General features: G+C 42.5%; 1 protein-coding gene across 1 annotated transcript; it reads left to right on the top strand.

Annotated features, from left to right (window-relative positions):
• The first annotated feature begins 15,391 nt into the window (after nt 1-15,391).
• Nucleotides 15,392-19,943, top strand: LOC137210065 (small ribosomal subunit protein uS10-like). Its single transcript, XM_067711689.1, is given in 4 exon segments — nt 15,392-15,535; nt 19,374-19,605; nt 19,608-19,701; nt 19,838-19,943. Coding segments are annotated over 4 exon segments (576 nt in total).
• Nucleotides 19,944-27,527: the final 7,584 nt, after the last annotated feature.

Raw genomic sequence — 27,527 nt, 5'->3', positions numbered from 1 at the left:
ATGCCAAGTAGTCAGGTAACTTCCCAAAGGCAGGCCTTTTGCTGCACTAGTTCTCCCTGAGCAGTTTCCACGAGAGGAGCCAGATGCCACGTGGGTCCCTGTGCTCCACTGCTCACAGCGTGCAGGGCCTTTGGATCTGCATTCAGAGACCCCCCAAAGCACCCTCTGCCAAAAACCTCTCTCCCGTTGCATCAGCGCATCCCATGCGGAGTGGCAGGGAAAGGTGGGCTAAGGAAGGAGTCTCTCTTTTGGAACCCTGTGTGTTCTGAGAATTAACACCAGCAGGAGGAACAGGTCCCTAGGCTGACATGGTTGTTATATAAACTTTCTCCTGGAGTTGGGCTAGAGATCAAATTGATGAGGGGGGCATGCAGGAATTTAGTGAGAGTAAGAGTAAGGATACTATGAAGAAAGGTTTTAAAGAGTCTCGAAATACCAAAAAAGATGGTTACAAGTAGGTTGGGACCAGTCTGTGGGACTTGTGAACCTCCCCGAATCTCCTACCTTTTCCATGAAGCCTCTCAGAATTGGCCAGAGAAAAGAATTGTGCTTTCCTGTGCCTGGATGAGTTTAGACTTGGAATTACATTAGTTACTTTCCCCATAAACTCTAAAATATTGGGTATGTCTTATGTGCTGGGCTCTGTTCTAGGTTTTTAGGAATACCAGGGTGAATAAGAAGGACAAGGCTGCTCCTCTTTCTAATGCAAGCAGTTAGAAAATATCAGGTGTTATGAACATGCCATCAGAGTGATGAGCTAGAGGGGACTGGCAGGCTACTTTTTTTTTTTTTTTTTGCGGTACGCGGGCCTCTCACTGCTGCGGCCTCTCCCGTTGCGGAGCACAGGCTCCGGATGCGCAGGCCCAGCGGCCATGGCACACGGGCCCAGCCGTTCCGCGGCACGCGGGATCCCCCCCCGACCGGGGCACGAACCCGCGTCCCCTGCATCAGCAGGTGGACTCCCAACCACTGCGCCACCAGGGAAGCCCAGGCAGGCTACTTTAGATGAAGATAGTCATACAAGGCCTCTCTGAAGTTTAAGCTGAGACCTGAAAGAGAAGGAAGAAGTGGACTTTGGGGGCAGAGGGAACGGCAAAGGCAAGCTCACCTAAGCTGAGAAACATAAAGAACAATGTGGTCAGAGCGAAGTGAGCAAGGGGAAGAGGTGGGAAAGAGGTGTAGAAGAGGAGGTTGGAGAGATAGGCTCCAGCTGGGGTGGGGAGCCTGGATTTATTGTAAGGGTAATGGGGAGCTATTGAAGGTTCTAGGCAGAGGACATACATGATCCTATTTATGAGTCAAAAGCTCTCTTTGGCTATGATGTGGAGAAGAGATTATACACGGCAGAGAATGGAATCAGAGAAATCAGGAGGTAATTACAGAATAATCCAGGTGATAGGCTTGAACCAAGGTGGAGATAAAGGTGGAAGAGGAGAAATGATGAGATTCTGAGTATGTTTTGGAGACAGAGTCAACCCAGCTTGCTGGTAAGTTAGGTGCAGGAGATAAGAGAAAGGAATCAGGGATCATTTTGAGGTTTGGAACAGGGCAACTATGAACTCTTCCTTATTTCCTACTGCTAATACATACCTTAAGAAAAAACTTAACATTTTAAATTATAAAAGCAATATACATTTCTGTAGAATATACAAGAAATAAAATTAAGAAATAGAAAAATTCATCAGCCTATAATTCATAGGTAACTACTGCTCATCTTTTGGTTCCTTTACTTCTAATCTTTTCTCGTTTTTATAAGGAAAACGCTTTCCAGGTAATAAAATTATACATATTAATTAGAAACAATACAGAAAAAAGTAAACATAGAAATTAAAATCACCCAAGTATAACCAGAATTAATATTTTTATGAATGATATACGCATATGTATTCAACTAATTTTGAACATTCTCAACACATGGCTTGCATTTTGCTTTTTTAAAAAAAATTTGCCATGGGGACTTCCCTGGCGGTCCAGTGGTTAAGACTTCGCCTTCCAATGCAGGGGGTGCAGGTTCAATCCCTGGTCGGGGAGCTAAGACCCCACATGCCTTGCGGCCAAAAAAACCCAAAACATAAAACAGAAGCCATATGGTAACAAATTCAATAAAGACTTCAAAAAAAAATTTGCCATGAACTTTAACTCATTATCATCATAATTGTTTTAAAATATTATTTTATTGGTTTGTAGGCACTTATTCCTGATCTATATGAAACTGTCGCAACAGTTCTGCCTTACTAAAGGCCCCAGGTTGCTACATTTTGGAATTTTGCCTTCACATTAACCTCTGCCCCCCACCGCCCCAATCCCCCAAGTTAGAATCTTATAGTTGCCCAGAAGTCCCTAAGCTGAGGCAGGGTCTTCTCAATGACTTGTCTCAGCCCCCTCGCGCCACCACCTACCATCACTGCCACCAAGAAGCAGCGCCCTTGCTGGTGGCCTGCCTGGCATCATCTTTTGCAACATGAAAGGAAAACGTACCTGAATGTATTTCAGGTGAATTACTGCCTGATGCCCCCCGCCCCCCGCCGTCCCCCCTCTCCCCGGGGGTAACCTATTTTCCAGGAATGAATTCCAGGTGGCTAGTTTCGAGGCCCACCCTCCCCAAACTCCTGGGACCATCTGCTATGACACAGGCAGAGTCACCAGGTATAGCCACTTGGATCGTCACCCCTCCCTCCAAGAGGACATGTGTGTTTTCTCCCTGGTCTCAAGCCTGGCTCTGAGCTGCTTTCTGAACTGCTCTCACATCGACCCTGCTTCTAAGCCTGCCCTCCCTGTGTGAACCTCCCCACCTTCAATCAGGCAGGAGACGATAAGGCTGGTATCACTTGCTCATTTGGAGGAGGTAGATAAGAAAGCCCAGTGCCACCTGGAGAGAGGTACTCAGAGCCTGCTTCTTGATTGATCGATTGATTGATTGAAAGATACACCCTTTTCGTTTACATCACTATAGTTAGTTTCTTACCACAGGCAGATAGTGCCATAGTAATTATCCCAAAGAGAATTTGGTTCAAATTCATATATGAATCTGAGTTTTATAATCATCAGAGTCTGAGCAACTGCCACAAGTAAACATACTTCAACTGCATAAATCTGAACTAATGCAGAGTGGAAAGCTGAAGGATAATAATGCTTTGTATTTGTAGCACACGATGCATGTTTCCACGCTCTCCCCAATTATCACATTGGCTTGTTGCAACAACTTGTTGAGACAGGCAGAGTTGGTATTTGTATTTCCACTTTATAGGCTTAGTTCATCAAACATTTATTGATTCCTTTCTATATACCTGGCCCTATGCTGGGTACCGGTGATACTGAGAGGAAGATAATACCGTTTCTATCCTCAAATTGCTCACAATCTGGCTGAAGACGCAGATATAGCAAGTAACTAAAGTGCGTGTGGTGAGCATTATGCATTTTGTAGGAACAAAATGTTATAGGTGCAAAGAGGAAAGAGTAAAGCAGGGAGTGGGGAGAAGCAAACATCACTGAGTGCCTATGAAGTGCCAGGTATTGGGCTAGGGCCTTGCTACTCAAAGTGTGGTCCACGGGCCACCAGCAGCTACATCCCCTGGGTGCTTGTTCAAAATGCAGAATCTCAGGCCCTACTCCAGACCCACTGATTCAGAATCTGCATTTTAACAAGATGTTCAGGACATCTCTATGCCCGTTAAAGGTTGAAGAGCACTGGGCTAGGTGATTTACAGATTTTATTTAATTCACAGCCCAGCGAGGTAGTTTTTATTAGCCCTGTATTACATAAGATAGGAGATGGAGTTACAGAATTCTGCCTAAGTCCCACAGCTATGTCATGGAGCTGGAATTTGAACTAGGCCTACCCTGTGATGTTTCTTACTCTCTAGGGGTTTCAGAAAGGCCTCACGGACAAGATGATGTTTGTGCTGGACCTGGAAGGACCTCACTGGGAGGAGGGAGGGCCTTCCAGTCAAAATGCCCCTTGAGTGAATGTTTGGTATAGCAATGGAATAGGGCCTGTAGTGGGGAGTGTGGGAACTAAGGTGAGCAAAGAAGATTGGAATCAAATTATCCAGGGCCTTGAATGCCACCCTAAGGAACTTGAATCTATCCCATGAGTAGGTTTTGCAACCTGCTGTGGAATTGTGATTGTGGAGAGACTGCTTGCGTCAGAAGCCCAGCCTCGCCACTCACTAGTTCTATAACTTCAGGCAGGGTCGCTGGTGGGGTTCTCTGAGATGTACTTGGGAGTGAAAAATGGCTATTAGAAATCAAGGCCTGGGAGGAAGAGGGAAGAAACAGGGTTGGGCAGAGGAGGAAATCGAAGAGTGGCCCAAAAAAGTCTCGGCCAACCTGACAGGGAGCTAAGGAAGATGGCCAATCCAAGTTGTCCTGTATCAGGCCGAAACGGCCAGGGCTTTATCCCTCACCTCGCCCAGGCACCAGATGCCCCGGCAGGGCATGACCTCAGGTGATGGGGATCTCAATGGCTGGGGACCCTGAAGGAGGAAGCTGTCTGCTGACAGCTAGGCAGTATGTCCTCCTCCCTGGAGGGGCTGTGAGCAGGGCACCGTTGGGGTCTGCCACAAAGAGTTTCCTTACTTCTGTGTCTCTGTCCCTTCACTGGCAAAATGGAAATATTAGTAGTCGATCCCCCACGGGGCGTATAATTCCAGGGACGCTAGTTATTATTATTATCTGCCTTGACAAGATATTCACTGTCTACTTTCTCCCTCGGAGCACTTGGAGTTTGAAAATCTCTCACTGTGGCCTGAGGAATAAGAGGATCCTGCCCAATTCCCAGTGTGCCTGGATGTCTGCCCCTTTCTCACAATGTTCCAGGTCTCATCATTTGTCAGGATATCCTGGTTGAGGTAACCTGTGCTAGGCAAAAGGCAAAATTTGAGAAATTTAAAACGGGAATGCCAAGTCAGATCAGTGGTTTGAAAATATCATGTAAGTTGAATCATAAAGGATGGACTACAGGGTGCATTTTGGGGATATAGGCTAAGCTTCTGTACCACAGAGACTCAAAATAAGACCCAGACAGAAGTGTTTCCTTCTTTCTTATATAACAGTCTAAAAATGAGTGGTCAAGGGCCACAAAAATGGCACTATTCCATGAGGCCACTTGGGGACTGAGATTCCTTTTAATCTTGTTTCTCTACTATCCCCCAAGACAGTGGTTCTTAAAGTGTAGTCCCTGGGCCAGCAGCGTCAGAATCACCTGGGAACTTTATTAGAAATGCATATGGTGGACTTACCTGGTGGCGCAGGGGTTAAGAATCCACCTGCCAATGCAGGGGACACGGGTTCGAGCCCTGGTTCAGGAATATCCCACATGCCTCAGGGCAACTAAGCCCGTGTGCCACAACTACTGAGCCTGCACTCTAGAGCCCACGAGCCACAACTACTGAGCCCGCATGCCACAACTACTGAAGCCCGCGCGCCTAGACCCCGTGCTCCGCAACAAGAGAAGCCACTGCAGTGAGAAGGCCGCGCACCGCAACAAAGAGTAGCCCCGGCTCACGGCAACTAGAGAAAGCCCGCGGGCAGCGACAAAGACCCAACACAGCCAAAAATAAATAAATAAATAAATTAGTTAATTACAAAAAAAAAAGGAAATGCATATGGTGGGGCCCGGCAATCTGTGTTTTAGCAAGCCCTCCGGGTGATTCTGAGGCACACCCAAGTTTGAGAAACACTCACCTAAGATTGTTTCCCTCATCTATCAGGTCAAAACTGTGGGATGAGCCTGCGGAAAGGTGGAAAAAAAGCAAAAAGAGGGCAAACTATTTCCTTTTCAAAGAAAGTGCCTGGAAGGTGAATGCATAACTTCCTCTGACATCCTATTGGCTGATACCTAGTCATGTGTCCATGTGGCCACCTAACTATGAGGGACCTTGGGAAATGTAGGCTCTAACTGAGCATCTGTGTCCAGCTAAAACTTGCAGTTCTGTACTAAAAGAAACATCAGGGAATGAATACTGGCAGAAAATTAGTAGCCTCCATCACTACTGCAACAGGACAGGCAAAAAGGTGAGGGGAACTACTATTAAAGTAGTGGTTATGTATTGGAGAGGAAGGGATGTATTTGGGAAGTAGGTTCTGTTTTGATCCTATGGTGAGGGAGAGGAAGGAGAAGTGACAACTCCTGCGTTTCTACGTGGGTAGATGGTGATGGTGTTGCCTGGGGTAGAGATTCTAGGGGAAGAGAAAAGAAAGGAGAATATGAAATTTGACATTAGACATAATGAATTTGGGCTGACCGAGGAATGTCCAGGTAGAAATATGCAGATCTGTAGGCAGTAGGAAACACTTGTTCAAGGACCCTGAGAAAGGTTGGTGCTAGAGGTAGAGACTGGCAAACGCCATGGTGATGGGAGCTTGGGCGTGAACTGGATTGCCCAGCGTGTGACACAGAAAGGGGCACTAAGGCGGAGGGACACTGATATTCAAGGTGAGTGCTGGAAGACAGGCTCATGAAGAGTGGTCATTGTGGTATTGGGGCCAAGACAAGGGGATTAGAGAACTCAGTGGAGGAAGGAAGGCACCTTAAGGTCAGGGTGGTACCAGTGTCCAATGCTGCAGTGGTGACATATGGGACAAAGCCTCAGAAGTGGTCTTTGGTGGCAAATCAGAAAAGCTGCGACTCAGACAGCTTAGGAGACATGCCGAAGGTTCCAGAGCCAGTAGGCCGCAGAGCCAGCCAGCATGTCTTCTGGCTCTAGCCTTCCCCTTACAAGGTGTTGAGGCAGCCACTGCTGCTCTCCTCCTAACACTGTCTGTGCAGGAGGCCTTAGCGTTCTCCCGACACTGAGCTGGGGTTTAGAAGCTGACTTCTGGTTTGTGGCTCTCTAGCCGTCTGTAGGACTGGTTTCCAAAACTGTCATGGTTCTTTCTGCCTCCCATTGGCTTGCACTGACCCACCCCGAGTCTAATTGTGACACCAGGCCGGGCTTTATGGGCTTCCCTTTCCTCCTAAGCATTCCACAGTCATGTCGCCGTTGTCCTTGTGTCGTGCCTCACCCTGCAACCCAGCTTCAGAGCAATGTGAAACAGTTGTCACACCCTTACCTACCATGCTCTGTCAGCCCAGTGCGAAAGAGGAGCTTGATGGCTAAAAAGGAGGACTCAAGTTCAAATCCACTGCACAGCGGATCCTACCTTCCATGCATTTTCAAGTGCAAACGTCTTGACTTGCTGAAGATGCTGGACACCTCTGTCAAGGACCAACCCCAGCAATATGACCTTATTCACTGCAGGTTGATCATGAACTTGGCACCATGCAAGGTTGCTTATCTCCAAAGTGTTCGATTTTTTTATCCTATGTTCCTAAGTGTTTGATAATTGTGTATCAGGGTACTTTCAAGGCAGCCGAATTCTATGGCAGCTTTCAGCATCCTGCTTCTGGTGAACGTTATTGCCTGTTGGAAGGACTTTGCAGCTACAGGCAGACTCCCACCACCCACCGACGGGCTCGTTATCAATCCATAGTTGTGTGCTGACTGCAAAGTGGTCCCAGGTTTCTGCATATATTGTGAGATCACTATGGGCACACAGTCATTATGATACAGCAGTTCCTGTCTTGAGTACTTTAGATAGCTTTCTTTTATGGTTTTCTTTCCTATTGATATGAAAGAGATTCTTGATAACCAAAGATAAACATATCCACAAATTTCAGGTTCCTTGTTTCATATATGAGCATGACTTCGAAATTGAATAAGCCCAGATCTGTGATGCCACTGCGTATTCTCGTAGCAGGTGAGTCACACAGGACTCCATCAACTCTGACATGTTGGATGACCTTGAGAATTCAGTGATTTCCTATGACGTAGAACAAACCAGGTGAGTAGCTGCCAGCAGAAACCAGGCATAAATACTGCTAGTAAATACTACTACTGGTTCTAAAATATATACCTTATCAGTTCATACTTCACTTTTTTCTCTTACCACCAGTCTCCCTGCTTTCATTCTGACCCCCTCCATCCATTTTCCACAATGAAGCTGGAGTCATCTTGTATGTAAAATGTATCATGTCACTCGTCTGCTTAAAACTCATCTGTGTTCCATCTCATCTCAGAATAAAGTCCAAGATTAACACCACGGTCTATGAGGCCCTATGTGATCTGACTGCTGCCTGACTCTCCCATCTCATATCACACCACTCTCTTCCCCTTTGTAATAATCTGCCTACATTGTCTCTCCTCCACCTCGTAATGATCTATCCACACTGGCTTTCCTGTTTCTTGCCCATAGGACCACCATGTACAGACGTGCAGGTTGTGCACTGCATAACTCTGGGAGGGGCATTCGGTAGGCTGCAGGGTGCATGATGGACCCGGAAATGCACAGCATGGTGGTCCAGCTCACACACACCAAGATTTCAGCATTTGCTGGTCATTTTGCCCAGTACATCCATCAGGTTCTTTGAACAGTTGGCTCCTTCTTGCCATCCATTCAACAAATATTCCACAAAGCACTATTCTCTACCAGGCAGAACTGGTTACATAATTTGCAGGGCCCAGTGCAAAATGAAAATCAGGGCCTCTTATTCCAAAATTATTCAGAATTTCAAGATGGTAACAGTAGAGCATTAAACCAAGCAGAGGGCCTTCTGAGTATGGCGCCCTCTGTGACCACACAGGTCTCGCCCCCATGAAGTTGGCACTGGCCTCGGTCTCAGTTTAAATGTCACTTTCCCAGGGGGCCCTTCCCAACCACCCAAGCCAAAGCCTTCTGATACTGTGCAAAGGCGAGCAAAGGACTCCCTTTCCTTTCCAGGAAAAATCACAGCATTTTGAATTACTGATGAAACAAGAATCCCGGGTTCCACTCGCACTGTGTTTTTAGGTTGAACATCCAATCAACCTAAAAGGTTTTGTGTTTCACTTTAATGAAGTCTTGGACAGGTTCTCATTTTTCTATAAATTGGCCCTGAAGGAGCTGACGGGCCTCATAGGCCAAGGAGAACTTTGCTGTACAAAGATCAAAAAGGACCCATTATAACATTAAAAATTTGAAAAGGATACAATGATTGGATTTTTTTTCTAATATAAAACAACAATGCACATTTTATGGAGCTAATGATTTCATGTGTAGTAATAAACTCAACGGTATTTTAAGGTTTAATAGAAATTGCACAGTTACTAATTGGCTAGCATATATTTCCCCCTGCCTTTGGAAATTAAAGTTTTTGCTTTTGATGAAATAAAAATTATTTAAGTACAATTTCATCCTCGAAAAGGCAAAGTTTTGTTGTTTTGTAGCACTGTGATACTTCTTATATAACATATGGTTAGTTCAAAATATACATTGCTATCATTCATAAGACATTTATAAATAATGGATTATAAAGTTCCACATATGGTATTTGACTCAGAAAAAAAGGATGCATAGAACAGTTTCTTTATAAGATCTTCTCATCTTGTTATGGTTTCTCTCCTACTCCTGGGAATCTAATACTCTCGGCCTAATAACAGGAGAAGCAAAAAGTTCAAGGCTCTGTGACGGTGAGATAAGGCAAGAACATGTAACTTTCAGAGAGACTGCCATTCCTGCCACCATCCTCTGGCTAGGCAATGCCATCTGGGGGTTTCAGATACGGTTTTCTGTAGTGGATTACCCTTGGGCTACTGCCAGGAGCAAAGCAGTTGTAAAAATGCAACTTCCTAAAAGCATTCACAACCAAGGGAGAAAACAAGTTCCTGCCCCAGTTTTTGCTAATTTTGTAAGCACCCATAAAAAAAAAAGAGAGAGAGAGAGAAAAAAAACCTAAGAACGATATGCGTTTACATTTGTGTAAGACAAAGAATGAAAGTAAAAGTAACCATGCATAAGGTACCTCACTCAAGAAGTCTAGTCCTAGACTGAATTACGAAGGAAAGAAACCCTGACTTCCTGCCTTCTTGCCCCATTTGCTCTCAGAAAAGTAGCTGATAAACTAATTTATACTAAGGTGTAAATGACTAATAAATGTTAATGGATTATCTTTCGCAGGAGTATTTGCTTTAGAGCAGGGAAAAAAGAGTCTTTGCCCAAGACCTGAAAGTTTTAGTGGTAGAATTTCAGCAGAGCCCAAAACTCATCCACAAATTGTTCCATCTTAAGAGAAGAGAGAGTTGTCTGTACTTACTAGTTCCTTTTTATCTTCTCTCATTTCTCTCTCTCTCTCTCTCAACTTTTTGTTTTTGTTTTGGAATAATTTCAGGTTTACAGAAAAGTTGCAAAGATAATACAGAGAGTTCCCATGTATCTCTCACCCAGTTACTCCTAATGTTAACATTTTATATTACTATGGTATGTTTGTCAAAATAAAGAAACTAACATTAGAACATTCTTATTCGCTGCACTCCAGACTTTGTTAGGGTTTCATCAGTTTTTCCACTAACGTACTTTTTCTGTTTGCTCCAATCCAGGACACCACACTGCATGTAGCCCACTCTTTTTTATTCCCAATCTAATCTTTTATCCCCAGAATTCCACATGTAAGTCTGGTTACGTTACTTCTTTATTCAAACACCCTGATGGCTTCCTTCTCACTCAAAGCAGAATCCAAAGCCATTACCAAGACTACAAGGCACTACATGATCTGCTCCCTCCTCCAACTCTCTGTCTTAACTGCCCACCAGCTCTCTCCCATTTATCCCATTCCAGCCACCCTTGCCTCCTCTTCCTTCGACCTACCAAGCGTGTTTTGCCTCAGGGGCTTGTACTCGCTATGGCCTCTACTTGGAATGTTTTGCCCCTGGATATCTGACTGGCTTGTCAGGAAGGGATGTAAGGTCGAATGAGCAGGGTGGGGTGACCAACTCCTCCAGGTTTGCCAGGGACTATCCTGATTTTAAAACTGAAAAGCCGGGCTTCCCCGGTGGTTCAGTGGTTAAGAATCCGCCTGCCAATGCAGGGGACACTGGTTCGAGCCCTGGTCCCATTAGATCCCACGTGCCGCGGAGCAACTAAGCCTGTGTGCCACAATTACTGAAGCCCGCGTCCCTAGAGCCCGTGCTCCGCAACAAGAGAAGCCACCACAATGAGAAGCCTGCGCACCCCAATGGTGAGTATGCCCCGCTCTCGGCAACTAGAGAAAGCCCGCGTGCCACAACGAAGACCCAATGCAGGGTAGGGTCAAAGTTATTTGTGAAAACAAATAGCTTTTTTTTGTAAGTGTACAAAAAATTTTTTTAAAAACCCTGAAAAGCCATGTACCCTGGGAGCCCCCTCAGTTCCTGGCAAACTAGGACAGCTGGTCACCTAGCAGGGGTAGGTTTGTGTAGGGGATTTGCTAACATTTAATATGGAGGTTAGAGAAGACGTCATGGACAAGGAGACATTTGGGCGAAGTCTTGATGGAGGCGAGGGACTGAGTTCGCCATTCCTTATTGTTGTATGGTTCCTGGGGGTCTGTCTACAGATCCCACTGAGCAGAGATAAAGAACACCCCAACGGTTGTCAAAAAATATGTTAAAATTTTTTTTCTTAAATGATACAAATGAACTTATTTTATTACAAAATTTATTACTTATTTACAAAAATTTGTGGCTACCAAAGGAGAAGGTGAGAGGGGGGAGGGATAAATTAGGAGTTTGGGATTAACAGATATAAACACCACTATATACAAAATAGATAAACAACAAGAACCTACTGTATAGCATAGGGAACTATCTTCAATATCTTGTAATAGCCTATAATAGAAAAGAATCTGAAAAAGAATATATATCACATGTATATCATATATACATATATAACTGAATCACTTTGCCGTACACCAGAAACTAACACAATATTGTAAATCAACTATGCTTCCATTTAAAAACAAAAAGAAAAAAATGTTTTTTCCTTCCATTTTTCTTGAGATATAATTGACAAATGGCACCGTATAGTGTAAGGTGTACAGCATATGATTTGACTTACATACGTCATGAAATGATGGTACAAAATTCCAGGTGTAAGATAAATAATTACTAGGGATGTAATGTACAACACGATTAATATAATGAACACCGCTGTATCTTATATATGAAATTCGTTAACAGAATAAATCCTAAGAGTTCTCATCACAAGGAAAAATATTCTTTTTCTTTTGTATCTATAGGAATGATGGATGTTCATTGAACTTATCGTGGTAATCATTTAAAATGTTGTTTTTAATAATCGCGCTCTCAGATTTTATAAGATCTACAATGAGTAGCCAGGGAGGCTTTGGAGCCCAGCAAATACGGAGTCTTGGCTCTGCTATGTGACGTTGAACAAGCTATTTCATTTCTCAAAGCCTGATTTTTCTCACTTGTGAAATGAGGGTTATAAAAACCTCAAGGGTTATTGTAAAGATTAAAAGAGTTAATATGTATAAGGTGCTTTGAACCATTCTGGCAGATAAACACTCAATTACAATCCATTATTGTTGTTCTTTTCTCCCCACGTTTTCGGTGGGGCATCGATACTCAATGTAAGTGCTGTTGTGTGCAGGACACAGGGATATAATCAAGGGCTATGGAAAAGGAGTTAGGGAGAAAGAAGGCCATAAAGAAGGGGATCACAAAAGATGAGTTAATTCAGGTACTTATTTTTAAATGACTTTTGAGATAATTGCAAAAATTTACATGCAGGTATAAGGAATAATTTAGAGACATCGGATATACCCTTCACTCAGCTTCCCTCAGCAGTAACATCTCACATTACTATAGCACAATATCACAACCAGGAAATGCATAGTAGGTACTTCTCATTCTGTTACTGAAACTAAGACCGTCATCTTCATGGAACTGAACAACCAGTGCTTCCTCCTTGAGGGTGGAGAGCCAGGGGCCGAGGAGTGTAGGCCCATGGTCCTTATCACGTCAATGATGGACCACTGCAGTGGGTGCATCACCTTGCTCTCTGCTCCAATCCACTGTAGACCACGGCCTGTGCTTCTGATAGGATCACTTCTTAGCAGTGTTCTCTTTGGCCTTAAGCATAGTCAAACTTACGGCTTACTGAACGTTTATTATGGCCGCAGGCTCTGTGCTAAATATTTTTCATGCATTATCTCCATCTTTACAACAGCCCTAGGTGATAATATTGTCCCCATTTCATAGATGATGAAACTGAGGTCTTGTATGGTTAAGCAGCTTGCCCAGGTCATGTATCTAGGAAGTAGGAGAGTTGGGATTAAGATGCAGACCACCTGATTCCAAAGCTATTCTCACCAACCCACACGCTCCTCACACTCATGGCAGAGTACAGAGGAAAGGGACAGGGTTGACAGGTGTTTTCTTGCCTTCCTCAGTGAATTCACGATTGAGTTGGGGTGGGGCAGAATATAAAAACATAAATGATAGTACAAGGCAGTATATGTAAAGCACTAATCCAGGGTGATCTAGGCACCCAGGGGCAGGGCAGCTGGGAAAGGTCTTCTGAAGGAAGCGAGGGGAAATGGGCTGGGCCTTGTGAAGAGGCCTTGTCCGGCGGAGCTCACACTGTTATGACAGTCATGTCTGGTTTCACCCCACCTTCCCCTGTCTCCCTCCTGACCTTAACCAAAGGGATCTGTGGTAGACTTACTTCAGAATACATAATCATCCTAATAGCTGGCGTGTACAGTGTGCCCGCATTGGGCTAGTCACTGTTTTAAGTGCCTTATGTATCGTAACTCATTTAATCTTCACACGAACCTAGAGCATAGGTACTATTATTAGCCCCATTTTACAGATGAGGCTATTGAGGCACAGAGAGGTCAAGTAACTTGCCCAAGGTCACCCAGTTAGTAAGTGAAAGCCAGGATCTGAACCCAGGCGGTTTGGGTCTAGACTCCCCACTTTGGAGTCTACTCCCGCCCTCTACTTGGCAAGTCCTTTGTACACATCTCTATAAAATCTCACCCAGTCAAAACTCAAGTGAAATAGCACAACACCCATCACCCAAAGGGGAGCAAGCACTTTCTGAGCAACAAACTTCTGTGATTGGCCCTGGGCCCAGTGATTCACATTTCATTTTCACTACAGTCCTGCAAGGTTTGTATACGTGAGGAAATTAAGCTTCAGAGATATTAAGTAACGTGCTCAAAGGCTGAGATTCCCACCCGAAACCTATGTCCTCCTCTGTATGTAGCTCATGTTTCTAATCCCTCTTTCTCTGAGGCCTTCCTCTCCCCATCACCCAGCAGCCACGCATCAGGCCCTGCTCCGCGCTGGCCACACGCACTCTGTACCTATTTAGAAATTTGCACACATGGCCTTAATGGTTTTCTCAGCAATACTCCTCCCCAGGCAGGAGTGGCCCAAGTGTCAGGAGACATGGGGCCTGCTTTGTAGGGCTTATAACATCCTCAGATTCCAGATCTGGAAAGTACCCAGAGATAATCAGACCCACTACTCACCCCAGGGAGGGTCTCCTTCTACAGTGATCCCTGATCATTTATTCATTCAGCGATAAATTCATTCAGCCTACTACGTGCCAAGCGTGTCCTGAGTGATGGGGATATGGCAACAAACAGGACAGGCAAATCCCTCATCTCCAGGAAGTTCCATTCCGGTTGGGGGAGACTGCCAAGAAACATGATTAAAAAGTAGAATCTATAGGATGTTGCTATATGGTACGGAGAAAAAATTTTAAAATAAAATTAAAGTATGGAAGGGGAAGGTAAAGAATGGGGTGAGTGTGTGTGTGTGTGTGTGTGTGTGTGTGTGTGTGTGTGTGACAGACAGACAGAGAGGCAGAGAGAAAGAAAGAGAAAGAGTGAGCTTGGGTTGGCCAGTGGTAACCTCTCTGAGGATTTCTCCCTCAAAGTCCGTCAGCCACTATTTGCTTGAATACGTCAGCTACAGAAAAGTCATTCCCTAAAAGGCACTCGTTCCGCTTTAAGCAAGCTCTGCTTGTTCTGCAGTTTATCATATCTTCTCCCAGTGACTTCTGTTCTTCATCCTGAGTTCTGCCTTCAGTAGCTGTACCCAGCAAGCCTAACGCCCTCTCCCAGGGCAGACCACCCTCCACCTGTTGGAGGACATCTGTTTCCTTTCAGTAGTTCCCCATAACCCTAACGGCCTCAGTTCTTTCAGCTGGTTCCTGAATGACATGGTTTCAATACCTATCACCCTGGTGGCTGCCCTCCTTTGAATGCCCTTTATCTCAAGAACAGAACATTTCCCTCTATGGTGAGTTGATCAGTGCAGAATATTCTAGGCTACTGCTCCCTGGATATAGACCCAGTACTACACAAAAACAAAATGAAACATGTTTTTAAGCTTTATGCTAATCAGAGCTCAGTCTCCACTGGGGGAAGCCAGTCTAGACTCGTCAGAACCTGGAAGCTAGGAGGCCAGTAGAGGGGAAGCCTCATTCAGAGTTAACTCTTATTTTATACACAATTCAAAGAAACCTCATCGTCTGATGTTCTAGCCCAGAAACACTTAGAAGGAATAACTTGAAGGAAAGCATGCATTTTGAAAGGCAAGCTCATCGTAAGAGCCAGGAAGGGCATCTGATAACTCCACAGGTGAAGAGTAGACAAGACTATAAAAAGCTGTCCAAAAAGGTCAAGAAGAGGAACATGGAGGCGTTTGCCCAACATTCCACAAAAGTTTGTGGGAGGTTCATTGCACCATTCACAGCTTAGTGAACAAATGTCTCCACTCTTGGTGTTGATCCTGTGGCAGCATCAAACCAGTGAAGTTGTTCCTAAAGGCAGAGAGGGATGCAATGTCTTTAATACATTTTCTATATTTTTAAGGAATTAAAATTTTAAATTACTTTTATGGTAAAATTTTTCTGATTTGCAGAATCTCACTCACTAGCAGGTTCTGAAAAATAAGGATTTCTGTATTAATAGCCTCTTGAAATCCAAGTTCCCTCTGAGAGTGACTCCAGCAACTTCAGAGCTTATAAATACCCTACATGTACCCTTCAGTCCTTTAGCCTTCAATCTAGGAGTTGAAAGAAGGGATAGTTTTCTCAGTATCACTGAGCTGTAAAATAGGAACTTAAGAGAAAACAACTATAGTGGCCACGTTTGAGAGAAAGAGGCAGAGATGGCGAGGGTCTGGCTTTACTTCGGAGCAGCCCCAGTTTGGGCCGGTTATACAGATACACAAAAAAGAAGTTTATCAGTGCAAAATGGAACTGTCAAGATTGTTAAGTGATAGCTAATAATCAGGGTTCAAAAGTTGCATGGGGAAGGGGAGATGAAGGAGAGGGAGGAAAGAAAATATTCCCCAGACAGTCCTGCTTTTGTTTACCTCCCTTTCAGCCCAAATGATGCTGCCTTTGCCTCCTGATGTATGTTAGGAGACACAGCTCTCAACTTACATATTGATTTTGGATCTCACCGAAATGCGGGCCCAGTTTCTGTGGTATAGGAGAATCATTACTTGAAAGATTTCAGACTGCTGATCCCATGAAATGAGATGCTGAGTTTTAGTATCATTCTCATTATTGTCTCATTAATATCATTCTAGAGTCTCAAAAGCTGGAAAATCCAGACACCTGCTCATTGCAAGATGCCGGCTACTCTATATCCAATGTAAATTCCCTGTGTTTTCCCCTTAGTATTTATCATACCAACTTGACTTTCCAGGTACTTAATTTGTATTTGTAAGCTATTTCCTTTTTTTATTTCATGAATGGAGTTAACAACTGGACTGTAGTAGGAGAAAAGGACCTCTGTTTTGTTTAGAATTGGCAAGTAGGTGTCATTTTGCAAGTCAGTTCTGGTAGATTTGATGGAAAAGCCATGTTCTGAAGAATATTGAAACTGCTTCCAAGTTCAGGAGGGAAGCGTTCAGAGATCCATTAGCAATGTCTGCTCCAGCACAGGACCGGGAGTATAGCATGCCTGTCGAATATTCGTTATCGGTGGCTTAGTTCAACAAATACTGAACGTCAAGTAGTGTGCAAAGTGCAGGATTTTGTTTGGTTTATATTATTTTTGTTTTAAATAAGAAAGACATTGTCCCTTTATTTAATGTAATAAATGGTGGACACATGACCAAACAACTGAACTCCAGTGTGCAATACGCAGTGATGAAAGTATATCGAGGTCCAAAGGGTCAGAGAGGAAGAAGTGGGATGACGTATCAGGGAAGTGGTCTAGAAGAAGGCCTGACATCAGCAATTTCAGAAGGCCGGACGGCCTCAGCTTTGGTCTGAATTCATCCCTTCTCACCTCAACCACTAACAAATGGCAGAGCACCAGTACATGACCAGTTTCTGGGCAGATTTCCCATAGGCATTTTAATAAATAGCTCATATAGCTCTTCTCTCTGTCATCCACAGCCTCATCTCATTCTCAGGAAATCCTGGCTGGATGCCCCAAGTGTATAGCGTACCGCCCTGTGGACATCTGAAGGGGCCGAGGCAGGACTGCATAGAGAGCACTCTAATGGGCTCAGGCTTTCAAAGCACACATGCTAACAATGACAGAAATGGCCCAGAACCAAGGACAACTTTTTTTTTCCCAAGGACAATATTTTTTTAAATGCATAAGCTTTATGAGTAGTGTCAGGAGGGTCAAAAATCCAGAATAATCCAAGGTTTATGAAAAATGCTAAACAAAAGGGCTATTTATAAGTTTGTTTGGACCAAAGCCACCAAGTAAGACTAATTTTGGAGGAGAGATGGATAATGCTAACATATACAAGAACAGGATAAGAAAAAAATCATAATTACAAAATTATTTTCCATCATTTTCCTCTGTATAAGGTGTTTCACACAGGTGGTGCATCAGACTCACCTAGAGTGTTTGTCAAAATGTATATTCCCAGGCCCCATTTCAGACCTACTAAGCCGAAATCTCTGGAAGCAGGTTGGAGATGTGCATTTCTAACAGCTCTCCCTCCTCCAAGTGATTCACATGTACTCGAAAGGTTTAAAACCACTACCCTTAAGGACAGAATGACAAGGGCTATAAGGCAGTGAAATCCAAGATAAATGAGAAGGTGGTGAGAGTCCCGGCTGCTTCAAATGTGTTTAATTCTGCAACTCCTATGAAATACATCCAGGATAAAAAAAAAATAAACTGCAGATGCGATTATACAAACATCAACATCAGTCTTTAAGAAATCTTGGGAATGACATGATCCCTAGAAGGTGGAGACAGGCAAACATTGGTTGCCATTACATGGTAAAAGGGGAAATTCAATAAAATACAGAATTGTCAGCTGTATATGGATTCCCAGTGTTCCTAAACACTTAAAAGTAGAGTGTTGATCATTAACAGTCAGCCTGGAGTCATCACAAATAAATCCATACATGTCTTTTATTTTAAGCTGCAACAAACCCTTGTTGAAAATAGTCATTATAAATTATAAATAAAAACTGTGTACTAAATGGATCTCATTTTTTTGATAAGTCTGTTAGAACAGCAGAATGATGAAGTTAGTTTATGCTGAGTTTTTCTTAGGCATTTGACAAAGTGTCTCGTGGTATGTATTGAACAAGATGGAGAAATCTGAGAAAATTGATAGGACTAACCATTAATATTTATTGAGAGCCTACTTTATGTCAGGAACTCTACGAAGTGTTTTGTGAGTACTAATTAACTTAAACATCTACCCATTCCTATAAAGTAAAAAGAATTGTCCCATTTTACAGATGAGGAAACTAAGCAGAGATTCATCAGGTAACTTGCCCAGGGTCATATAGCAAGGATATGGTGGGGCTAGGGTTGAGAGGTCAACTCTGAGATCAAAGCTTGGGTGCCTACCAACTGCACTATATCTCAGATGCATGGAGTTGCAGCTGGGTAAAATGCTATGTCCAGAAAGAGTCAATCTGTGGTTCATGCCAACCTGAGGGAATCACTAATGGCTGCCATGGCTCTATAAAACTGTCCCAGGACTGCTCAATATTTTTATTAGTGACTTGGATAAAAATATAGAGGTTCGGCTTATCAAATTTACACATGGCGTAAAGCTAGAAGGAGGGATAGCTAAAACTGTAAATAAGAGAATAATGATCCACAATGATCTTGGCAGATGAGAACAACAGACCAGAGCCAAAAAGACAAAATTTTTAAAGGACCATGGTAAAATCCTATACTCTGATCACAAAAGAAAGTATGATCAGGAACACCCAGCTTAAGTGCGTAAGACAAAACCTAGGAAATTAATTAGATCTATTGATACAGTCAGTCTCCTGTAGATTCGTTCAAAGGGATAAATATGCAACGACAACAAAATGACCTCATGTACTTCTTTGTCTAACTGGCTCCCTGACCCACACCCCTCCCAAGCTGAAACTACCGTATTTCATCTAATTTGAGAGGCCATTGATTGCAAGACGCACCAGTGGCTTCGTACCAGTGGCTTCGTACCACTGAGAAAGGAGGAGGGAATGCCATCAATTAAACTAGGACACAATGCTTTCGTATTACTTAGCATTTTATTTTATAATGACTGAAGGAACTTTTTAAACTTTACTAGCTCTTTGAGGAAGATGCAGTGGCTGTGGCACCTCCTGACCTTCAGCTGTTAGCTCGTGTGCAGGAAGTGAGTGAGGAAGTTTTTAAGGATACTGGAAAGACACGCTCAGAGCCAAAGAGAGGGATTCATAGAATCAGAGTCGCATTAACCAGCTGCAATGGAAACGAAACCCCTGCGGAAGGTGTGAGCATCTTTATTAGAGGCACAAAGGAAAAGAACGTCAAAGTGAAAGGCCTTGGTGTCCCACTAAGACCCTGAGAATTACTACAAGAAAAATTCCTTGTGCTAAAGGTCCTAGGACTTGGGATTGCTTTCAGAAGAGAGTCCAGGGAATTCCTGGGCAGTCCAGTTGTTAGGACTCTATGCTTTCACTGCTGAGGGCCCGGGTTCAATCCCTAGTAGGGGAACTAAGATCCCGCAAGCCACTCAGTCAAAAACAAGCAAACAAACAAAAGATGAGAGTCCAGAGTGATCACTGATTTGCACAGCTCTTCTGAGATTGTTCAACAGATTACTTCAATCAATACAGAACCAGGAGTATAGGTTGAAGTCGCCATTGCTGGTGTTTAAATTAGCTATTTTAATTAATTGCTAAAAGAAGTTTAATAGACATAGATTTTATCACATCAATTGTGCACAATATGAAAGGAACACATAAGAGAAATAAATAGGTTAAAGTATTCCCCAGACTTCTCATTCAGAGTCTAGTCTTCGAAATGCATTTCACTTCAGAGTTGGGTATATATGTCCTGTTTTTCCAAACACAATAATCCTCTGTGCCAGCAGGGGTGTCAGTTATGCAGGATTTCTTTAAACAGTTCTTTGGGGCCTTCCCTGGTGGCACAGTGGTTAAGAATTGCCTGCCAATGCAGGGGACATGGGTTCGACCTCTGATCCAGGAAGATCTCACATCCCGTGGAGCAACTAAGCCCACGTGCCACAACTACTGAGCCCACATGCCACAACTACTGAAGCCTGTGCGCCTACAGCCTGTGCTCCGCAACAAGAGAAGCCACAGCAATGAGAAGCCTGCGCACCGCAACGAAGACCCCCGCTCTCCGCGACTAGAGAAAGCCTGCGAACATAAACGAAGAGCCAACGCAGCCCAAAATAAATAAAATTTTTTTTTAAAAAAAGGTCTTTTAAGGATGTTTTTTTTCCAAGTCAATGACTCCAGCACCTACCCCCAAGTTTTAATACAGGTGCTTTCTTGATTCTTTTCAGAAGGTGTCAACAGAAGAGTCCAGAAAACAACCAAGATTATATTCCTTCCTGAAATGCTCCTTAAATGGTTTGTTGAATGAAAAGTTGATGAGCTGCTGTTGTCCATTTGTACCATTAGAAATATAAAGCAGGTTGGCACAAATGCAGGTGGCCACTGCTACATATTGTCTGTCACCTGGCCAACAACAATTATAAGACACCACTGATCAGAAGAGGCATCCTGATCTCAGAGATGTTAAATGTGAAAAGATGTGTATCTAAGAATCAATCACATCCAATAATTATGTTCTACTTGCAGGCTGAACCCAATTCAAACTCTGGAATCTATGCTGTTCCATGACAAAGGAGGTTCAAGAGACTCTTACATTCAAAGATTTAATAGTCACAGTTCTGTTTACTCTGTGTAATGTAATCAAATCATCCATAATTTTGCTGGGAGAAGTATTTGAATCCTCAGCTTCCAGTTTGGGGCAGGAGTCAGTTGCCCAGCTGGAGAACGACTTTGGCTAATTGACATCTAGTAGCCCCACCTCAATGCATCTTCCTGGTTCTTTAAGTCTCATGGAATGGTTAGTTGTCATCACATACTCATCAACTATTTTTCCTAAAATAGCAGTCATGAAGTTGGGGATTTCCAAACAGCATAGAATGCTAATTTTATAAATATTATACAGAAGAGCATAAAAATTGAACCCAGGCTAACTTGAGATCGATTATGACACTCACTAGATGTAAGATCTTGGCTGAGTTTGTGTTTCTAAGCTTCAATGTCCTTATTAGTAAAATAGAGGTTGCCATAATTCTGATTCTTAAATAAGATAATGTATGTAAAATGCTGAATACCATGTCTGGCACACACAGTAAATGAACAATAAATGGTGCACCAGAACGAAGTGCAGAAGGATCAAAAATTTAAATGTAGGGCTTCCCTGGTGGCGCAGTGGTTGAGAGTCCGCCTGCCGATGCAGGGGACATGGGTTCGTGCCCCAGTCCGGGAAGATCCCACATGCTGCGGAGCGGCTGGGGCCGTGAGCCATGGCCGCTGAGCCTGCGCATCCGGAGCCTGTGCTCCGCAACGGGAGAGGCCACAACAGTGAGAGGCCCACGTACCGCCAAAAAAAAAAAAAAAAAAAAAAAAATTTAAATGTAAAAAGTGAAATAATAAAAATAGTTGAACATGACATGGGAGATTATTTTTATAATAACAGAACGGAGGGCTTCCCTGGTGGCGCGGTGGTTGAGAGTCCGCCTGCCGATGCAGGGGACACGGGTTCGTGCTCCGGTCCGGGAGGATCCCACATGCCGCGGAGCAGCTAGGCCCGTGAGCCATGGCCGCTGAGCCTGCATGTCTGGAGCCTGTGCTCCGCAACAGTGAGAGGCCTGCATACCGCAAAAACAAACAAACAAAAAAAACCAAAACAACAAAAAAAATGTGCTGAGACTAGATATCAATTGCAGGAAAAAAACTGTAAAAAATACAAACACATGGAGGCTAAACAATACGCTACTAAATAATCAAGAGATTGCTGAGGAAATCAAAAAATACTGAGAAACAAATGACAATGAAAACACGATGACCCAAAACCTATGGGATGCAGCAAAACCAGTTCTAAGAGGGAAGCTTATAGTAATACAATCCTAGCTCAAGAAATAAGAAAAGGGCTTCCTTGGTGGCACAGTGATTGGGAATCCGCCTGCCAATGCAGGGGACACAGGTTTGAGCCCTGCTCCGGGACGATCCCACATGGCATGGAGCAACTAAGCCCATGTGCCACAACTACTGAGCCTGTGCTCTAGAGCCCATGAGCCAAACTAATGAAGCCTGTGCGCTTAGAGCCTGGGCTCTGCAACAAGAGAAGCCACTGCAATGAGAAGCTCGTGCACCGCAATGAAGAGTAGCTGCCGCTCACCGCAGTTAGAGAAACCCTGCACACAGCAACAAAGACCCAATGCAGCAAAAAATAATAATAATAATAAATTAATTAATTAATTAAATTTTAAAAATCAAAAAGAAACAAAAAAAGTCTCAAATAAACAACCTAACCTTACACCTAAAGCAATTAGAGAAAGAAGAACAAAAAGAACCCAAAGTTAGCAGAAGGAAAGAAATCATAAAGACCAGATCAGAAATAAATGAAAAAGAAATGAAGGAAACAATAGCAAAGATCAATAAAACTAAAAGCTGGTTCTTTGAGAAGATAAACAAAATTGATAAACCATTAGCCAGACTCATCAAGAAAAAAAAGGGAGAAGACACAGATTAACAGAACTAGAAATGAAAAAGGAGGTATAATAACTGACAATGCAGAAATACAAAGGATCATGAGAGATTACTACAAGCAACTATATGCCAATAAAATGGACACCCTGGAAGAAATGGACAAATTCTTAGAAAAGCACAACCTTCCGAGACTGAACCAGGAAGAAATAGAAAACATAAACAGACCAATCACAAGCACTGAAATTGAAACTGATTAAAAATCTTCCAACAAACAAAAGCCCAGGATCAGATGGCTTTACAGGCAATTTCTATCAAACATTTAGAGAAGAGCTAACACCAATCCTTCTCAAACTCTTCAAAAATATAGCAGAGAGAGGAACACTCCAAAACTCATTCTACAAGACCACCATCACCCTGATACCAAAACCAGACAAAGATGTTACAAAAAAAGAAAACCACAGGCCAGTATCACTGATGAACATAGATGCAAAAATCCTCAACAAAATGCTAGCAAACAGAATCCAACAGCACATTAAAAGGATCATACACCATGATCAAGTGGGGTTTATCCCAGGAACGCAAGGATTCTTCAATATACGTAAATCAATCAGTGTGATAAACCATATTAATAAATTGAAGGATAAAAACCATATGATAATCTCAATAGATGCAGAAAAAGCTTTTGACAAAATTCAACACCCATTTATGATAAAAACTTTCCAGAAAGTAGGCATAGAGGGAATGTACCTCAACATAATAAAGGCCATATATGATGAATACACAGCCAACATCGTTCTCAATGGTGAAAAACTGAAACCATTTCCTCTAAGATCAGGAACAAGACAAGGTTGCTCACTCTCATCACTATTATTCAACATAGTTTTGGAAGTTTTAGCCACAGCAATCAGAGAAGAAAAAGAAATAAAAGGAATCCAAATCAGAAAGCAAGAAGTAAAACTGTCACTGTTTGCAGGTGACATGATACTATACATCGAGAATCCTAAAGATGCTACCAGAAAACTACTAGAGCTAATCAATGAATTTGGTAGAGTGGCAGGACACAAAATTAATGCACAGAAATCTCTTGCATTCTCATACACTAATGATGAAAAATCTGAAAGAGAAATTAAGGAAACACTCCCACTTACCACTGCAACAAAAAGAATAAAATACTTAGGAATAAACCTACCTAAGGAGACAAAAGACCTGTATGCAGAAAATGATAAGACACTGATGAAAGAAGTTAAAGATGATACAAACAGATGGAGAGATATACCATGTTCTTGGATTGGAAGAATAAACATTGTGAAAAAGACTATACTACCCAAAGCAATCTACACATTCAATGCAATCCCTATCAAACTACCAATGGCATTTTTCACAGAACTAGAAAAAAAAATTGTACAATTTGTATGGAAACACAAAAGACCCCGAATAGCCAAAGCAATCTTTTTTTTTTTTTTTTTTTTTTTTTGCGGTATGTGGGCCTCTCACTGTTGTGGCCTCTCCCATTGCGGAGCACAGGCTCTGGACGTGCAGGCTCAGCGGCCATGGCTCACAGGCCCAGCCGCTCCGCGGCATGTGGGATCTTCCCAGACCGGGGCATGAACCCGCGTCCCCTGCATCGGCAGGCGGACTCTCAACCACTGCGCCACCAGGGAAGCCCCAAAGCAATCTTGAGAAAGAAAAACGGAGGTGGAGGAATCAGGCTCCCTGACTTCAGACTATACTACACAGCTACAGTAATCAAGACAGCATGGTACTGGCACAAAAACAGAAATATAGATCAGTGGAACAGCATGGAAAGCCCAGAGATAAACCCATGCACCTTTGGTCACCTTATCTTTGATAAATGAGGCAAGAATATACAATGGAGAAGACAGTCTCTTCAATAATTGGTGCTGGGAAAACTGGACAGCTACATGTAAAAGAATGAAATTAGAACACTCCCTAACACCATACACAAAAATAAACTCAAAATGGATTAAAGACCTAAATGTAAGGCCAGACACTATAAAAAATATTGAGGAAAACATAGGCAGAACACTCTGACATAAATCACAGCAAGATCCTTTTGACCCACCTCCTAGAGAAATGGATGTAAAAACAAAAATAAACAAATGGGACCTAATGAAACTTAAAAGCTTTTGTACAGCAAAGGAAACCATAAGCAAAACGAAAAGACAGCCCTCAGGATGGGAGAAAATATTTGCAAATGAAGCAACTGACAAAGGATTAATCTCCAAAATATACAAGCAGCTCATGCAGCTCAATATCAAAAAAACAAACAACCCAATCCAAAAATGGGCAGAACACCTAAACAGACATTTCTCCAAAGAAGACATACAGATTGCCAACAAACACATGAAAGAATGGTCAACATCACTAATCATTAGAGAAATGCAAATCAAAACTACAATGAGGTATCACTTCACACTGGTCAGGATGGCCATCATCAAAAAATCTACAAACAATAAATGCTGGAGAGGGTGTGGAGAAAAGGGAACCCTCTTGCACTGCTGGTGGGAATGGAAATTGAGACAGCCACTATGGAGAACAGTGTGGAGGTTCCTTAAACAACTAAAAATAGGACTACCATATGACCCAGCAATCCCTCTACTGGGCATATACCCTGAGAAAACCATAATTCAGAGAGAGTCATGTACCACAACGTTCATTGCAGCACCATTTACAATAGCCAGGACAGGGAAGCAACCTAAGTGTCCATTGACAGATGAATGGATAAAGAAGATGTGGCACATATTTACAAGGGAATATTACTCAGCCATAAAAAGGAATGATATTGGGTCATTTGTAGAGGTGTGGATGGACCTAGAGACTGTCATACAGAGTGAAGTAAGTCAGAAAGAGAAAAACAAATACTGTAGGCTAACATACATATATGGAATCTAAAAAGAAAGAAAATGGTTCCAAAGAACCTAGTGGCAGGACAGGAATAGAGACACAGACATAGAGAATGGACTTGAGTACACGGGGAGGGGGAAGGGTAAGCTGAGACGGAGGGAGAGAGTGGCACTGACATACTTACGCTACCAAATGTAATACAGATAGCTAGTGGGAAGCAGCCGCATAGCACAGGGAGATCAGCTCGGTGCTTTTGTCCACCTAGAGGGGTGGGATAGGGAGGGTGGAAGGGAGATGCAAGAGGGAGGGGATATGGGGATATATGTATATGTATAGCTGATTCACTTTGTTATACAGGAGCAACTAACACAACAATGTAAAGCAATTATACTGCAATAAAGATGTTTAAAAAAAAGAATAAAATATGTGCTTACTTTTTCATACGTTAACTTGCTTACAGTAGATCACGTTGGTTTCTAGTTTCTAAGTGTGCAGTTCAGCCAAGCCTAGGAAGGTGAGCAAAGGACTTCCATTTCCAGGAATAAGGCAAGATGGGGATCAGACCAACCTCCTACTAGAAACCACAAAAAACACTGACTAAAAAAAATTTTTTTATAACTTCTTAAAAGCATCAAAGCTCTGGCAAGATATTAAGAAGTTAAAGCCCCAAATCAAAGGGATACAAGGTCTCTGAAAGTTAAGTGGCAGTCTGAAGCTGTTTTTGAACTAAGAACATTTGCCATTTGGGGCAAACTTGAACTTTGGTTCTGTGGGCTTCTCAGGACAAAGGCAAAGCCAAAGCCCAGCGTCTGCTCCTCCCCTCACTAATAAGGGTAAAACCCTCAGGGCAAGGGTGAAACAAAAGTAAAGGATCCTCCTCCCTCAGGTCCTTATGATGAGCAGAGCAAGACAGGTAGTAAATGCAGGGAACTGCTCTGAGAAGTTATAACTGCAAGTTAGTACTTCCACAGCTTCCAAACCCATATCAATTTGATGACGAAAAAAATAAATAAATGAACAAAAACAAAGAGAAAAAGAAACCATAATACCATAAAACCCTCTTATGTTGTGACTTTACTTTAAAGTGATTTAAAGTGTCCCTGTGTGCCTAGCAGATGCAAATGAAAGTTCTTTCTGGAGAAAATTAGTGTCAACCTAGTCTTCAAAGAATCCCTCCAAATAAAATTTCAAGGACAACAAACAGTGTACAGTCAAAAATAACTAAACCTACAAGGACATAAGCCATCAGGAATGAGAACGAAAAGAAAGAGACCTTCAAAGACTTCAGATTTTGAAATCACTAGACAATCTATAAAAGCAACTATGCTTACTCAATTCAAAGAAAAAGTAGAAAACATATGTACAGAAAAGGAAATGAGAAAAAGTGATTTAGCAGATTTAAAAAGAACCAAATAGAATGTCTCAAAATAAAAAATACAATAACCCAAATTAAAAACTCAACAGTCATGTTTAAGCAGCTTAGATATAACTGAAGATAAAATTAGAGAAGTGAAATATAGATCAGGAGAAATTATTCAGAGTACAGTGTAGAGAAACAATAATATGGCAAATGTAAAAGAGAGGTTAAGAGGCAAGAAAACAGAGTGAAAAGTGTAGCATTCATTTAATCAGACTTTCAGAAGGAGAAGAGAGAAGTGCTTGGATAAAGATAATATTTGAAGAGATAATGGCTAAGAATTTTTCTAAACTGATCAAAGATATCAATCCATAGATACAAGAATAATAAGTAGAAAAAATAAAAACAAATTTATACCCAGACTCATCATGGTGAAACTTTAACAAACCAAAGACAAATAAGATGCTAAAATTAACCAGAGGAAAGG

The sequence above is a fragment of the Pseudorca crassidens genome, chromosome 17 (assembly GCF_039906515.1).
Source record: "Pseudorca crassidens isolate mPseCra1 chromosome 17, mPseCra1.hap1, whole genome shotgun sequence".
Classification (NCBI taxonomy): Eukaryota; Metazoa; Chordata; class Mammalia; order Artiodactyla; family Delphinidae; genus Pseudorca; species Pseudorca crassidens.
Note: the sequence above shows the minus strand (reverse complement) of the source record. Positions and strands in the feature narration are given on the sequence as shown.